General features: G+C 37.2%; 1 protein-coding gene across 1 annotated transcript; it reads right to left on the bottom strand.

The window, feature by feature from the left end:
• Positions 1-669: 669 nt before the first annotated feature.
• slc39a7 (solute carrier family 39 member 7) lies at positions 670-9,983 on the bottom strand. Its single transcript, XM_030147567.1, has 8 exons — positions 9,825-9,983; positions 7,838-8,257; positions 6,536-6,704; positions 5,094-5,171; positions 4,821-4,955; positions 3,924-4,037; positions 2,607-2,803; positions 670-1,701 (listed from the first exon to the last, which is right to left on the bottom strand). The coding sequence occupies exons 2-8, from the start codon at positions 8,246-8,248 to the stop codon at positions 1,447-1,449; spliced, it is 1,359 nt and encodes a 452-aa protein (XP_030003427.1). The 5' UTR covers positions 8,249-8,257; positions 9,825-9,983; the 3' UTR covers positions 670-1,446.
• Positions 9,984-14,739: the final 4,756 nt, after the last annotated feature.

Below are 14,739 nucleotides of genomic sequence, written 5' to 3'. Positions count from 1 at the left end.
AAAGATAGGAAGTCACATATGGGCTTTCATTTGGTGCCTTGACCTTTGACTTTGAGGGACCTTGAAAGGTGAAACAAACGTCAATATTTAAAAATCACACAAACATCATATATATCCGCCTAATGCTGCTTTTCCTTTTATTGATACTTTTTTTTTCTCCTCAAATATGAGGAACCTCTTCACCTTCCATCAAACTCCTTCCTCAGATCCTGGTCCACTGCCTTTAAAGTCTCCCTTAAACCTCTGAAACCTCAACGATTTAAATTTAATGTGCAGAATGTTCTCAGAGGACGCTGACACAGGAATGATAGAATGTCATCTTAGGTCATGCTGTGGGTTTGACTGTTGTGTAATCCTGTATATAAATTGGCATAATCCATCAGTAGATTCCAAAGAACTTTGCAGAAAGGATGTACTCCATGTTTCTTGCTGCTCCCTCTTGTGGTCAGTTCTGTAAACTGCACACTAACACACAAATACTGTGTTGAACCACTCCAGTCACACTGAATATTTTAAGTATGTAGTTTAGCTGAAAAGTATTGTGTAAAAAAAAAAAAAAAAAAGTTCTCAATTCGGAAATTGACTTTTATTGATGGTGTATTGTCTTCCCAGCTACAAATGTTCACTTTCCGCTGTATCATTCATCAGCTGTTGAAAAAAAAAAAATTGAAATATTTCAGCACAATTATATTTCAAACAACTTTCCCTCACATGGAGAATCAGGTGGATTTTAATTAACTGAAGCTGAACATGAATCCATTTTGATCCCATCTGTATGAGCCACAATAATTTCTTTTATTCAGTGGAATGTAAAAATACTAACATTCAATATCTTCAAACAAAACCGACAGTAAACACAGAACGGAGCAGGTCGGCGTGGTGACAACAAATGAGAGCTCGTCGTTTGCTTCTGACAGACTCAGCTTTGAAATGTAGACTTCTGGACCAATGTGCTGAAGAATTCAGACTTCAGTCTTGTTACTGGGAATCTGTTTACGACGGGCCCAGCTGTCAGTTTAAAAAGCAGGAAACTAAGTGGATGATCTGCTGTGAAAGTGGTGAGCAGAGTTTAGGAACAGAAACAGTAAAACTACCTTCTATCACTCTGGAAAAATAACCGTCCTTTAAAACTTTTCCCCAGTTTCTGTCCCCCATTGAGTCACTCCTGCTGAAGTCGACACATTCGCTTCAACATAAAGCAGTAACGCAATTGGACATTTGACAATTAAACAATTAAAAAACAAGACAAAAAAAAAATATCCATTCGCCATTATTATGTGATGTTTGTTCCAAAGCGGAACTTCATAAAAAAATAATCAAAGAATTCACAACCTTGACAGAAAAACATCCACTTGAACTCAACCTGAAACCACATTTTTAACCCTTTTTTGACCTTTTCTATATCCGTCTGTCTCTTCAGGAGTGCGTTTCTGTCTCAGTGGTGTCTCACTCATACTCGGCGATCAACACCATCATGCCCACTCCGAACAGCAGGGCCAGTATCTCCATGAGCGACTGTCCGAAGCTGGAGCGGCCCGCCAGCAGCTCTGGGAGCACAGTCACTGTGGCGATGTAAACGAAGCCGCCGGCCGTAAACGGAAGGATCCAGGCGGTTGCCGCGGCACCCACGCCTTCAGCCAATAAGGAGCAAGCTGTGCCGGCCAGAGCTCCCAGGGCTGTCAGCAGCTGTAGACACATGGCCTGATGGGAAATAGAGGATTCATGTATCATTAGTGAGGGCAGAGCAACAGGGACCTAGAATTAAATATCAGGTTTTCTCAGTATTATTCATGATTTTAATCAGTTTTTTTCTGTCACTGAACTCTTCAAAATCAGTTTTCTCTGTTACTTCATGTCAGATCAATGTGAAAGTTAGTATAAGGCAGGAAATGTAACATGGTGAATAAACAACCACCAAACAGGGACGCAACCAATGCAAAATTCCTGGCCAACACCAATGTTACATTCTGTTCTGTTAATTTTTTAATGTTATTTATACCTTTAACAAAGAATTTTCCACTATAAATATATAAAAAAAATAGAGTTCCTATTTTAAAGTCTCTCAGTCCATCACCTTATCTTTCACTGCACAGTCAAATGTACACATTTATGCAAATGTATACATTTAAGCAAAAACCTTCAATATATCCTCCTGAGACCCAGGAAAGTGAAAATTTTAGCTTTTTTACATTAAACAGTCATCTTGATTGGAAAACTGCATAATGCAACAGTTTTTTCACATACATTTTTATAAAACTATTTTTTAATGAAATGTCCTTTGCAATGGACAGTATTTTTTTTAGTAAAACTGTCAAACTTTCATCCCCTACAGAGAACAAAAATGCATTGCTGGGTCTTGGGAGGATAAAAAAACAGATAATTGACACTCGGTGATGTATGAATGATACATCAGTACATCCTTAAAAACAAAAGCAAAGTGTCAAAACTGTTATCTATTTAAAAAATAATGTCAAATGAAATAAAGTATCCCTAGTAGGCAATGACCACAAAAGATTTATTTCACGTCGATTAAAAAGCAAAAACTCTTATTAATCCAGTGAATTAGAGATAAATTGACATCTGACTGTGTTTTGGTTCGTTCTTACCTTTCTTTTGGTGCAGCCGGACTGGACCAGGATGGCGAAGTCTCCGATCTCATGCGGGACCTCATGCAGCAGGATAGTGAGTGTAGTGATGGCGCCCACTGCTGGACTGACCAGGAATGACGCTCCGATTGCAAGGCCGTCAGTGAAGTTATGTGTGAAGTCAGCTGCCAGGTTCAGGTAACCGGACACCTTAATATCTACATGAGACAAAGAAACGCAAATATGTAGCACTGGGATGTTTTTAATTAGATGCTTTTTTTCCAAGATGGGACAGGATGACAGAACAGACTGATCACATGATGTTTCTTAATAACTTTATTCTAAATGATCACTCTGAACTGAAAAACACCTGACGGTATATTTGTATAAAAAAAAAAGCAGGTAACCCAAATGGAGAATACTTAACGCTAACAGTGTATGAACACGTTTGCACATATTACCCATCATGCTAACTGATGTGTTTTCTGGTTGATGTATAACTTTATTTATCCCACAATAGACAATTCAGTTTAGCAGTCCCCAATTTCAATTCAGGAAGTGAATCATAAAGACAATATAAGCAACAAGACATCAACCATTTCAGACATACATCACACAGTGAGAACAGTTTATGAAAACACAGGTAAGTAAGTTAACAGACACGTATCGGTTATTCAAACCAATAACTACACCTGACTCATTATCAGCCTGATGGCAGAGGGAATAAATGAGTTTGAGTATCTGTTCGTTTTCTTTTGAGGCGCATAATGACGTTGCCTTGATGCCATTAACATAAATCTATCTTTAAGGATATCGTCTGGTTGGGTTTAGAGTCTTCTGGCTTTCTGCACCACCTGCTTTTTCCACAAAGAATTCAAGTCATTTAGTTGGACTCGAATCACCCTAATGATGCTACGGAGACTGTTGTTGTTCTTAATAGACTGCCCATTATAAAAGCAAAAAAAGAGTAAAAACACTTAAATAATGATAATAACTACATAAAATGGGTTTAGAAACCCTAAAAGAGCTCATCTTCCGCAGCAGGTGGATTCTTTGTTGACCTCCTTTGACCATTGACTCAGTGTTTTTGTCGAACCTGAGCTGAGAATCAATCAGAGCACCTAGATATTTGTACGTGTCCACAATTTGGACGTCCTCACCATGAATAATACCAGCTTCAGGCTCAGATTTCTCCTTCCTAAAATCAATAATCAGCTCTTTAGTCTTTGTCACATTTGGGTCAAGGAGGTTCTCGTCACACTACTGTACAAATGAGGTCAGAGCAGGGCCATGACCTCTGTGAACCTTCTCTGGTGTAGGTGTAATGTCTGCTCTAACCTGTGCTGCTCTTCTCCTCTTTCTTTGGCACTTTCTCATCTTTACTTCCTTTGTCGTCTTTCTTCTTCTCCTCCTTCTCTTCTTCTCCATCACTGTCCTTTTCTTTAGGAGCAGCTGAAAATATAATAACAAAATTTAGAAGAGACAACTTGACCGCATCACCTACATGATAAAGAGGAAAAAACTACAAGACATCAGACAGTTGTAGTCTAATTTACCTTCAAAGACTAAAAACATTCATTGCAAGATTAGACAGACAAGAATACAAGAGCAAACACACTGCACATAATAAATTAGAAGTATAAAAGAGAACTGGTAGAAAATCTGGACAATCAAAAAGTAAGGTGCAACGATAAACTGTAATGTGCAAACTAAACTGGATTTTTTTCAGTAATACATGACTGTTGGAGCCAAAATACATTTTGTTTGTTTATTCATCTTTTTATTCTGACCTTAATTTAATAATTGTTTAGTGGGTGTGGCTGTGATGATCGCCACATGTGCAATTCATCATGGGTGTTGGTGTTGCAAGGTTACATATACCTGCTGTGTGTGTGTGTGTGAGAGTGAGGACAGCCCCAAACAATTTTCTGACTGAGACAGAGTAAATTAAGTTGGTCAGCGTTTTCAGCATTTTTTTATGTTAAGGAGCCTATTTTGTTTATTTATAGAAAGTATATGGAACAACGATTGTGACCTGTAATGAACACTTGGACTTGATAGCAGTGAATACATGGATTGGCATATCCAAAGACAAAGAAAACCAAACGGACATTCATTCATGCACGTGTTAAAAAATACAACAAGTTGAACCCTTCCACACCGTCGTAGTGGCTAAAGGTAAAGCCATTACAACAACAATAGATGTTATACTGAAGAAATATTTTTAATGAGTACCGTGTGAGTGGCTGTGGGAATGTCCGTGGCTGTGGCCTCCCTTCAGCAGACGTACAAACTTCTCCACAACCAGGAAGGCGATGATCCCACCGAGGACCCACAGACCCACTGACATCATGTGACCGTGGGCGGCTCCTGGGTAGAGAAGAGGTACCACACATCTGAAACAGTTCAGTTTAATGCAGATAGAGCATTTCCTTTAATTCTGGGTGTCACTGCTGTCTCTAAGGGTGTCACATGTACTATGCCTCCATCTGTTCACTGAATGCGTACCGTGGGAGTGGCCGTGGTCATGTGACTCTTCAGTGTCATGTGAGTGGCCGTGATCTTCTCCGTGGTGAGAGTGCGGTTCTGTGCAGATCCAATACAAAAGCACCATCAGCAATTAAGAAAAACCTTTTGTGTGTTTGCATTTTTGATTTCACTTATGCAGATTTGGTCTAAAGCCCTGTTCTTACAGGACCAGTATGACCTGTGGACTCAGGTGAAATTAACCCAGAGTCTGTGTTTCAAATGGTGCATTCACACAGGAAAAGAAAAGTCTGTTTTTCACTCAAATCTATTGACATAATTCCCTGGTTCTAATGTCAAGTACAGGTTAACTATTTACAGACAACTATTAGAAGACAGAAACATGTCCGTGTTGTAGCTGTTGTCATGTAATTCATCTCATCTTCAGATTTAGGTTGCCTCTTGTTGTGAACATCCTTGTGACATTACATGAGCCTCCTGAATTTACATGTGAAATGCTTTAAAACTTTCATTTATCATCACCAGTTCAGACACCATCAGCCTTGGCAGGAAACAAGATGAATAAATGTGCTGAAAAAAAAAAAGGTGGATATTTCACAAAACTTTTTGTCTGAGCCTCTCGTTCCACACAAAAACAATGTTTTAAGTCTCAAAAGCTTTTTTGAAACTTGCGTTTATAACTGAACTTGTTCTTGCTGCTAACTTTCACTCCTTGTGTGTCTGGTAGTGATATATTATCTGCAGTTTTTCTGAGTGTTTGTATCAGTTGTTTTTGCTCTGTGTGGACAGAGGCATTTCATTTGGACAGAACGTTTCTTAAAACGGAGGTGGAAAATACTAGTTTAGAAACATATCCGCATTACTGTGGGCAGAGAATGAGGGCAAAAAATGCCAGAATTTGGAGATTTACACCTCGTCCTTCTGCAGCTTCCTCCTCTTAGTTCAAATGAAAAGAGCAAAGGTAAATACAGATGAAATGACTTAACTTCATATTATTGAAAGTACAACCACTTTGCTAGGTTTCCTGGAATAGAGCAGCAGTCAGATCCAGGTTGTGTCTGATGGAATCTTATCAGTGGTCAGTCATTACAAGTTTCAATCATGTATTTAACCCTCTATATGTCTAAAAAATGCCTGAGATTTGAATACATTTGGACGTCACAGCGTAGATTTTCTCCCGTCAAAATCACAGGCAAGGAATGAATGTAGAAGTCTCCTCTACTGGTCCTGTCAGACCACTTGAATTACAAACTGCTGAAACACTGTAGATTTTTTTTCCCTGTAATGCTAAAAACAATCAAGCACTGTAGCTTTAACATGGGAGAAAAAAAAAAAACTGAAAATTGACAGGTAATGCAACAACTACACACGCAAGAGGTAACAAATATGTTCCAGGTGTCACATGTCATGTAAATTTTACTATTTAATGTTTTAGATGAAACCTCTATGGAGGAACTTCCTACCCAGTGCATGTGGAATGAGGTGGAGGAAGGCGTCGCCCAGAAGTCCACCTGAGGCGAAGCTAAGCAGCACCTTCAGCAGGTTCTGGTGCTGGTCGCTGTTGGACTGAACTGGGATCAGAAACAGGATGAGGAAAGGAGCAGCGCTGATAAGCAGGGTGGCTCCAATAGCCTGCAGAGAGGGATGGACGGAAAGTTAGGACCACTCCCACTTTCAGAAGGTAATGAAAAACTGGAAGGTCAGAGATACAACATGAAGGTAAAACAGCAAAAAAGGAGCAGTTATTCATGCGGAACTGGTCTCAGGAGTCTAAGTTTACACAATATCCATCAAGACTCAGCCTACACAGGAAACAAAGTGAATGCAGTGGCACTCATTGGTCCATCCTGAGACTATTCACACAGTAAATGACTCACTCAACATACGGATCCCTGAAAACAAAACATTGGTCAATATCTATTTCGAACTGATGTGACTGACAAGAACAAAAACTCAGAAATCATGTCAAAATACAAGGTTTGACACGAGTGATGACTGTTAATTTATCATCTGAGTTATAATGCATAAAAGTAAATGAAATGCAGTGCTGTCTGGGTTACTTTTGGATATTTGATTAGTTAGGATAATTATCTTCCCTGCTTAAAATGTTATAAGTAATTTTAACTAATTTGATTACATCAAAGAAATGTAACTCCTTATATGCAATTACTTTTTCAAACTGGGTTACAAAGCTGCAATTTTCTTGAAAAAAAATCTAAATCAAGTAGTGTAAAACTTCCAGCAATCAGCAGACCAGTGCCATACAAAAATCAGCCACAAGAGGGCATTCATACACTGCAAAAAGATGCAAAACGAAAGGATGCATAATGATATTCTACACAGTAAATGCTTTTTACCAAAAAGAATGAAACTAATATCATACATACATACATGCCAATATATATAGACACCTGTAGTTAAAATACATTTTCCCCTCAGTGACTGTAATCAGTAACATTTTTATATGTAAGTATTCCCAAACAGTGATGTGATGCTCCTTTTTACTCATATGAAGAATATTCTGCTAAAATGAGTCAAATGTGTTTTGGCGCTGGCTTTACTATTGACAATATTAATGATTTTATGCTGATCATACTATTACAGCACCAAAGTTATAACATAAAACTAGTGTTGCTCACTTTGGTGAATAAGTAGAAAAATCTGATTGTTCCTGTGACTCCTGATCATGTAGTACTCCCAGCGTCTCAGAAAACAAGTTTTTTCTTTTAATTATCCACATCTTTACATTAAACGCATAAACACACCTGAGTCCAAAGTTCCATCATGTTCTTCTCATCTCCATCAGCTTCCCTCTTCGCTCTCTCGCCTCCATGTGAGTGTGCGTGGTCACTTGAATCTTTGTGCACACGAACAACATCCTCGTGATGAGCATGTCCGTGTCCATGGTCGTGGCCGTGTCCATGGTGATCCTCCTCATCTGGGAGGTTGGCCTCAGCGCTCCATTTGCTCGCTCCATGGAACATCTTCACCTGAGCACCATGAGAGTGCCCATGGTGATCGTCCTCTCCGTGGGAGTGTCCGTGGTGATGGTGTCCGTGGTGATGGCCATGTCCGTGGTCACCATGGGAATGGCTGTGAGCGATGGCAGACTGGGAGGCAATCAGCAGTACTGCACATGTGGCGAGTGTCAGTGCCAGTAGACGTACACAGCTCATTTTGTCCCCCTGGGAAAAGACAAAAAGCACAAGAAAGAAAGTCACACTTCAGTCAAGGTAAAAGGACTGCATTTTATTTTCCCCTTCACAGATGATGAATATGATTTCATTCACCTTTTCCCTGTAAATTTAAAACAGTGGGAGAAAAGAATGACCAACTACAGCTGTAAGGTGTAAAACTACTAGTAGATCTGGAGCCTGGCTAGGATTGAATAATTAATATTAAATGATTATGAAATTGAAGCATGGCCAAATGCAATATCCAAATCCAAATCTGTGAAAATGTGTCATTTCGGACAACAGCATGAATATAAGAAAAACACAGCATCAGCTTAACTTATTTGCCATCTTGCTGCCATGTAAACATGCAGATAACACACAGGCTGTGTTCATCACAACATGTTGTTTGAGGCTTGTTGTAACTTAATTCTGGTTAGCATGACTTAGATTTGACATGACATAATAATAACTGTTTAGGATTCTGTAGCCAATGGAGTCATCAGTCACTTAATTTTTCCACTGAAAACAGTTTTAGAAAAAATCTAAAACCTTTTACCATGAATTATTCCTGTTATTAGTAATAAAAGTGTATAAGTTATGCATGTGCCTCTGTCACTTTTGCTGGTGACATATATTCCTCAGATACTATAGTTTGGCATCAAATGACAATTTGTGATCAAATTGTGGTATCACACAGTCAAGTAGATCAGCACAATGAACATACTGAAATCCTTTATCCAAACTTACAAAGACCACAGAAAAAGTCACATCGACCTTTTCGGATACTATTTTTTTTTCAATGAGAAGGAATGCCGGATTTATATCACTACTACGAAATATGTCGATAAAACTGCAATGCATTTTTTTCCTGCATGTGCTCAATTATAATCCTGTGCAGTTAAACTGTGGAGATGAACAATAGAAAAAGAGTACGGCCTCAATGCATTGTTTAGTTTGTATCGTATGTCACCTCTTGTAAGACTTCCAGTATCAGTAAATTGAATGCTTTAATTGATTTAGACTGATACACACACATTATAAAACTGACTAGATGATCTGTGTTCATGATCAATGATATTTTTCATTGATACATCACATTTTGCACATTTGGGAAGGACTGACTCAAGCTATGACATTACAGTAGGATCTGGACTATTGTCAATCCAATTTGGCAATCATGCTCAGTATTAAGGTTATGATGTGATATACAGATGTGCTACAATGTTTAGTAGTAACACTTAACAAGATGAGATGATGTGTGTAAATGTTATTGAAGCTGGAATTGTAAATTCCTGGTCAGGCGAGAAAATTGTTAACCAGGTCTAGCTTTAAACTGTGATTTTGTTTATATCCTGGTGGCAGACACGCCAGACGTGGATGTAAAGAGGATAACATCTAATCCTAAAAAGCGTCAACTTAATCTCAGAGTAAACAGTAAAAGCCAGGTCGTCAAACAATGATCAATGGTTTCGATTAAGTTAAACGAAATGTTTGTTAGCCGCTAGCTAGCTAATAAACAAGCTAACGTGTTGCTGAAGCAGGAGCAGCATCACTAGAACAAATCATTAATTCTTACCTAAATGTGCCAGATATCACTGTCTGTTTGGCCGCTGGTTACTTCTCCGTCCTGTGTCCGCTGTGTTTGGTTAGTCTGCAAATATTCCTCTAGTTTTGTCCAACCACTGGTAGCTGTATAAGACGTGGCATTAACTCAACTGCACTCATTGAAATCTCGCGAGAGTACGTTCCATGCCACTTTCGCGTCCTTCTATTTACTTCGCCTCCTTTAGTTAAAAAAACCAAAAAACAAAAAACGATAGTTATCTTATATTAAAATACTTATTGTGTTACAAAAGCATTGTTTAAAGGAACGTGAAAGCTGGATATAATAAACTATATTTAAAACACAATTTGCGAAGTATTCAAAGGGGACTAGAGAGGATCTTACGCCAAATGTCGCGAGAATATGTGTCGTTTCAAAACTTGTCCACATCCCATTCCAGCAGCATCCTGGAGAAAAGCGGGATACAGAGGAAACTGCACAACATGCATCCTGTTAAAAACTCTGCCAAGTTTCAGTATTACCAGCTATTTAACTTAATGAATAAATGTGCAACGAATTCACTATTAGATTCATAAATTAGTCGCAGGCATTGTTTACCTAGTATTCTCCCAAAAAACAAAATATACTGTGGATTAACAGCTTCCTGCTTTTCAAATAGCCTACATGGACACATTTCAGTGTCAGTATTTAAATTGTAGATTTAGTTTTCAATGGTTTAGAGCATATTTGTACTGTCATATGCCACACATGATTTTGTCATCGCTATTTTCTATTATGATAATTAATGCCTAATTAATCCAATTTTATTTGGCCTCCACAGATAAGTATTTATAATATGTTCTATAGAGCACTTTAACTTCACTTGTCTGTTATTGTCTCTATACCTGGGGTGTCAAACTCATTTTAGTTCACGGGCCAGATTCGGCCAAATTTGATCTGAAGTGGGCCGAACCAGTAAAATAATAATATAATAATATATAAAGTCAACTCCAAACTTTTCTCTATGTTTTAGAGCAAAAAAAGTTAATTTACATTATGAAAAGGTTTACATCTACAAACTGTCCTTTCAAAAGATGTGAATAACATGAACAAACTGAAAAAATAAGTATAATTTTAACAATATTCAGCCTCAGTTCATCATTTCCACATGTACATTATAACTTACAGATCACAGTGGATCTACAAATACACAAAACATTGAGTAACAGGCAGAATATTGTTAAGATTGTACTTACTTAAGACATTTCAGGTTGTTCACATTTTTTGCAAAATTATACTTTGTTTTAGTGTAAATACATGAAAATATTTACATTTACGGAGAGAAAAATGTGGAGTCATTATTGTCATTATTTATATGTTATTATGATAGTATTTTACTGAATCCTGCCCACTTGGGGTTGAATTGGTCTGAATGTGGAACCTGAACTAAAAGGATTGTTAATATCTTAGTACAATTTTTGCATTTCACAAATTCATCCCACGGGCCGGACTGGACCCTTTGGCGGGCTGGATTTGGCCCCCGGGCCGCATGTTTGACATCTGTGCTCTATACTATTCACTGATCACTTTCTAACTCTGTAATCATGGTGTCACAGCTTACTTACTCATACAAAGGCATGGTGATAATAAATATCCAGGTAATGAAAAAATTACTTTTTTTTTTTAAGTATAAAATCAGAACACATAACAGTGGCATGCCCATTCACCAGCAATGAATGCAATGCAATGAAACCAGTCATTGCTAATCTCTGACATGTCCAAGATTCTGCAGCAATACCACAACCCTCCACCATGCATTATGTAGACAATAGCTCATATTTTTATTATTATTATTATTTTTTTTTTAAATAAAATTGGCGGCATCACATATTCAACATGTGAAATGCATCATCCATCATCATCTCTCCTCAGTAACTTCCTGTTACCTCTGTTCTTCCTAAAGCACAATATCCCCAAAATATGTTTTAAAAGGTAAATATTATGTTAAAAAGTGCTTTTGGAGAAGTGAAGTTCCACAATTTATAGACTAATGCTTAATATTTTTACCTTTACTTTCTGAACATTACAGTGAGGTATAAAAATAAAATCTTTCCTCTGCATTCAAGACAATGATTTAACAAAACATTTCTTTTTTCAAAGAAAGAGTAAGATTTCACTTGGTGACAACTGTTAGAAAGGTCTTTGTCCACAGACCATCAAAAAGTCTCAAACTAAGGCCTCAATCTTAAAATAATAATCCAAAAATCTGACACTTAAAGATCTTAAATATTCCACAGACAAAATATGTGGCATTGCTCTGGTTTATTTGGAAATCATTGCACAGAATTAGAGACAAATCAGAAAATGGAAATGTAACATTAGCTGGATTGAAACATGGTTAAGGCTGGTTCAGGACAATAACTAGGCCTGTTGGGCTTTTATTTATATGAATGGAAGGCCTTAAATTTGACCAAAGAACTCTTGAAAAATGTCTTAAAAAGTCATAAATTCAGTTCCCTCCTGCAGATACCCTGTAATCAGAGCATTACTTTACAGTTTTGGTTCTCCCCTGTTTTACATTGAGGTGTAAAATTCAAATGTTTGCCACATTGGTTCGTTGAAGACACACATCACTTTCAGGTATTTGCAATTCAAGTGACTTTTGCTGATAATTCACTGAAGTTCAAACATTGCTAAGGTGTGCACTGCTAAACTCAAGGCTGAAAAATAATAAAACTGAAGGTTCACAGAGCAAAATCTAGACCTTGGAAATAAAACCATGGAAGTTTCAGTGATTCTTTTAAGATCAATGATAAACCTGACCTTACTGTACACAGATTGGCCTCCAAAGTTCCTCATACCATCACTGAGTTTTAGAAAACTTGTTCCTCTACACAGAGCCACGCCCTCTGATGACTTTCAAACTTTACTTTTATAGTCATGAGAAAAACAACCTATCCTAATAAATAACAAGCACATTTGAATCCTAAGGTTTTATGTGTCAGGACATAATAAAACCTCATCAGGTTTTACTGGGTTGTAAATCTATTTACATCTAACCTCAAGTGGAAAACAACACACAACAAATTCCACCACATTGATTCTTTTCTTTTTCAGCAGTTCTATTATACATTTTCTTGTTTCCTGTTGCATGACCTCCATTTCAGTCCAGCTTTAGCTATCGGATATGGCCAGATAATCCCCCCTCCACCACAGTGCTTGACAGTAACTATGAGGTGTTTGTGCTGATATGTTTGGTTTTTGCCCAATGCGCTGTTGTGCATTTTGTTCTGTTATTGTTCTGGGTGAAGATGTTTCAGTATCTGTCAGACTATTCCTCTGTGAAGTTTACAACATGTCGTCAACTGTAATTGAACATATGTAACATAAGCTGTCAAGCATTTCATGGAAATAAAAATGGTTTCTGAATCATTTTGTAACATCACATATAGAAAAATAAAGAAAAGCACAGTTCCCTTATTAAGGAATGTTATGCATAATATAGATGGACATCACTTTACTTTATATCTTAATCTTTTCTTTAACAAGATAAGGATAAAAATTAGAAAAAGAACAAACAGACAGAGGTGTTTATTGCTCCCGATGAGAACAAAATTCAACCATTTTGATTTGGAACACTTTTTTAGATAACGATAAAATATATTTGGATTGTGACCACCATCAGTGGAATAATGAGTATGTGAAATAGTCACAGAGTCCAGAGACTGGCTGTAAAGTGGAAATCTGTCTAAACAAATAAATATCTAAACAGTTCTAAGTGTCTATATTAGTTTTGTGCCTTTACTTTAGCTACATTTACTTGGAAAAATTGTTTTCTTTAGATTTATGTCTAGTGATGGGACTTTTGGCTCTTGGAAGCCGTTCAATCAGGAGACGTACACTGAAAAGAGCCGTTCAAAACACTGGCTCTTTTATGTTTTTTGCATTATTTTGAAACACCAATGTTTTAATGACTAAATAGGCTACAAATAATGATTAACATTACCTTTTAAAGGTGTTTAATTGGTGTGGCAGTAAATATTATCTTACCGGAAAAAAGAATAGTTAGTTCAAATGTGTGGGCTAAATCCATGACATGAGAGGTGACATTAGGCAAATGCTGGAATTTGACCAAAAACATCACGGTACATTATGTGGACTAGTCTGTAGCCTAAAAATGAAGAAGAAAATAAAACATTTTCTTATGAAATAACATTTTATTCTCCTCAAAACAAGAACAATAAATGTGTGTAAACATACAGAAAAAATTGCACAAAACACAACAGTGATTAATCACTGCAATTACTTAAATACCTGAACTTTAGTGCAATTCTCAGAACAAGAACAGTATGTTGGTAAATTGACAGGCAATCAGACACTCCCTCCTTAAAAAAAAATGAACGGCTCTTTACAAAGACTCGGTTCCCATCATTCATTTCAAAGAGACGTTCAAAAGATTTGATTCGTTCGTGAATGTCACATCCCTATTTATATCTATTTTATTCTGTGACCCAGGCTTCTGATGTACATCCACACATCACATCAGTCTGCTGAGAAATGACAGGATGGATAAAAAACACAGGAAATGACAACAGATTAATGAGCACTACACTCAGAGGTGACTGGGGTTTTAGCATCTGTGAAAAGCCTTAACACTGTAAAAGTAAAAAAAAAAAAAGTGTTTTGAATATATTTGATTAGTGATTGTGCCTTTTCTAGGTGATAAACAATCTTTATATTCATCAGCACTTGCAGTTGTTTACATCTGTCTGATTAAAGATTTTATTCTACTTCATTCTCTGTGGTCATTTCTAATATTAAATATGCATCAGGGACAATGAGTGGGCGAAGCGGCTCATTTTCTTTTACCAATAATTCTATGTCAAATGAACAAATATGTGCAATAATAAAATATTCACTAAATAGAATGAACCAAGCACCAACAGGG

This window comes from Sphaeramia orbicularis, chromosome 11 (assembly GCF_902148855.1).
Source record: "Sphaeramia orbicularis chromosome 11, fSphaOr1.1, whole genome shotgun sequence".
In the NCBI taxonomy this organism is placed as follows: domain Eukaryota; kingdom Metazoa; phylum Chordata; class Actinopteri; order Kurtiformes; family Apogonidae; genus Sphaeramia; species Sphaeramia orbicularis.
This window is presented reverse-complemented; position numbering and strand designations above follow the sequence as displayed.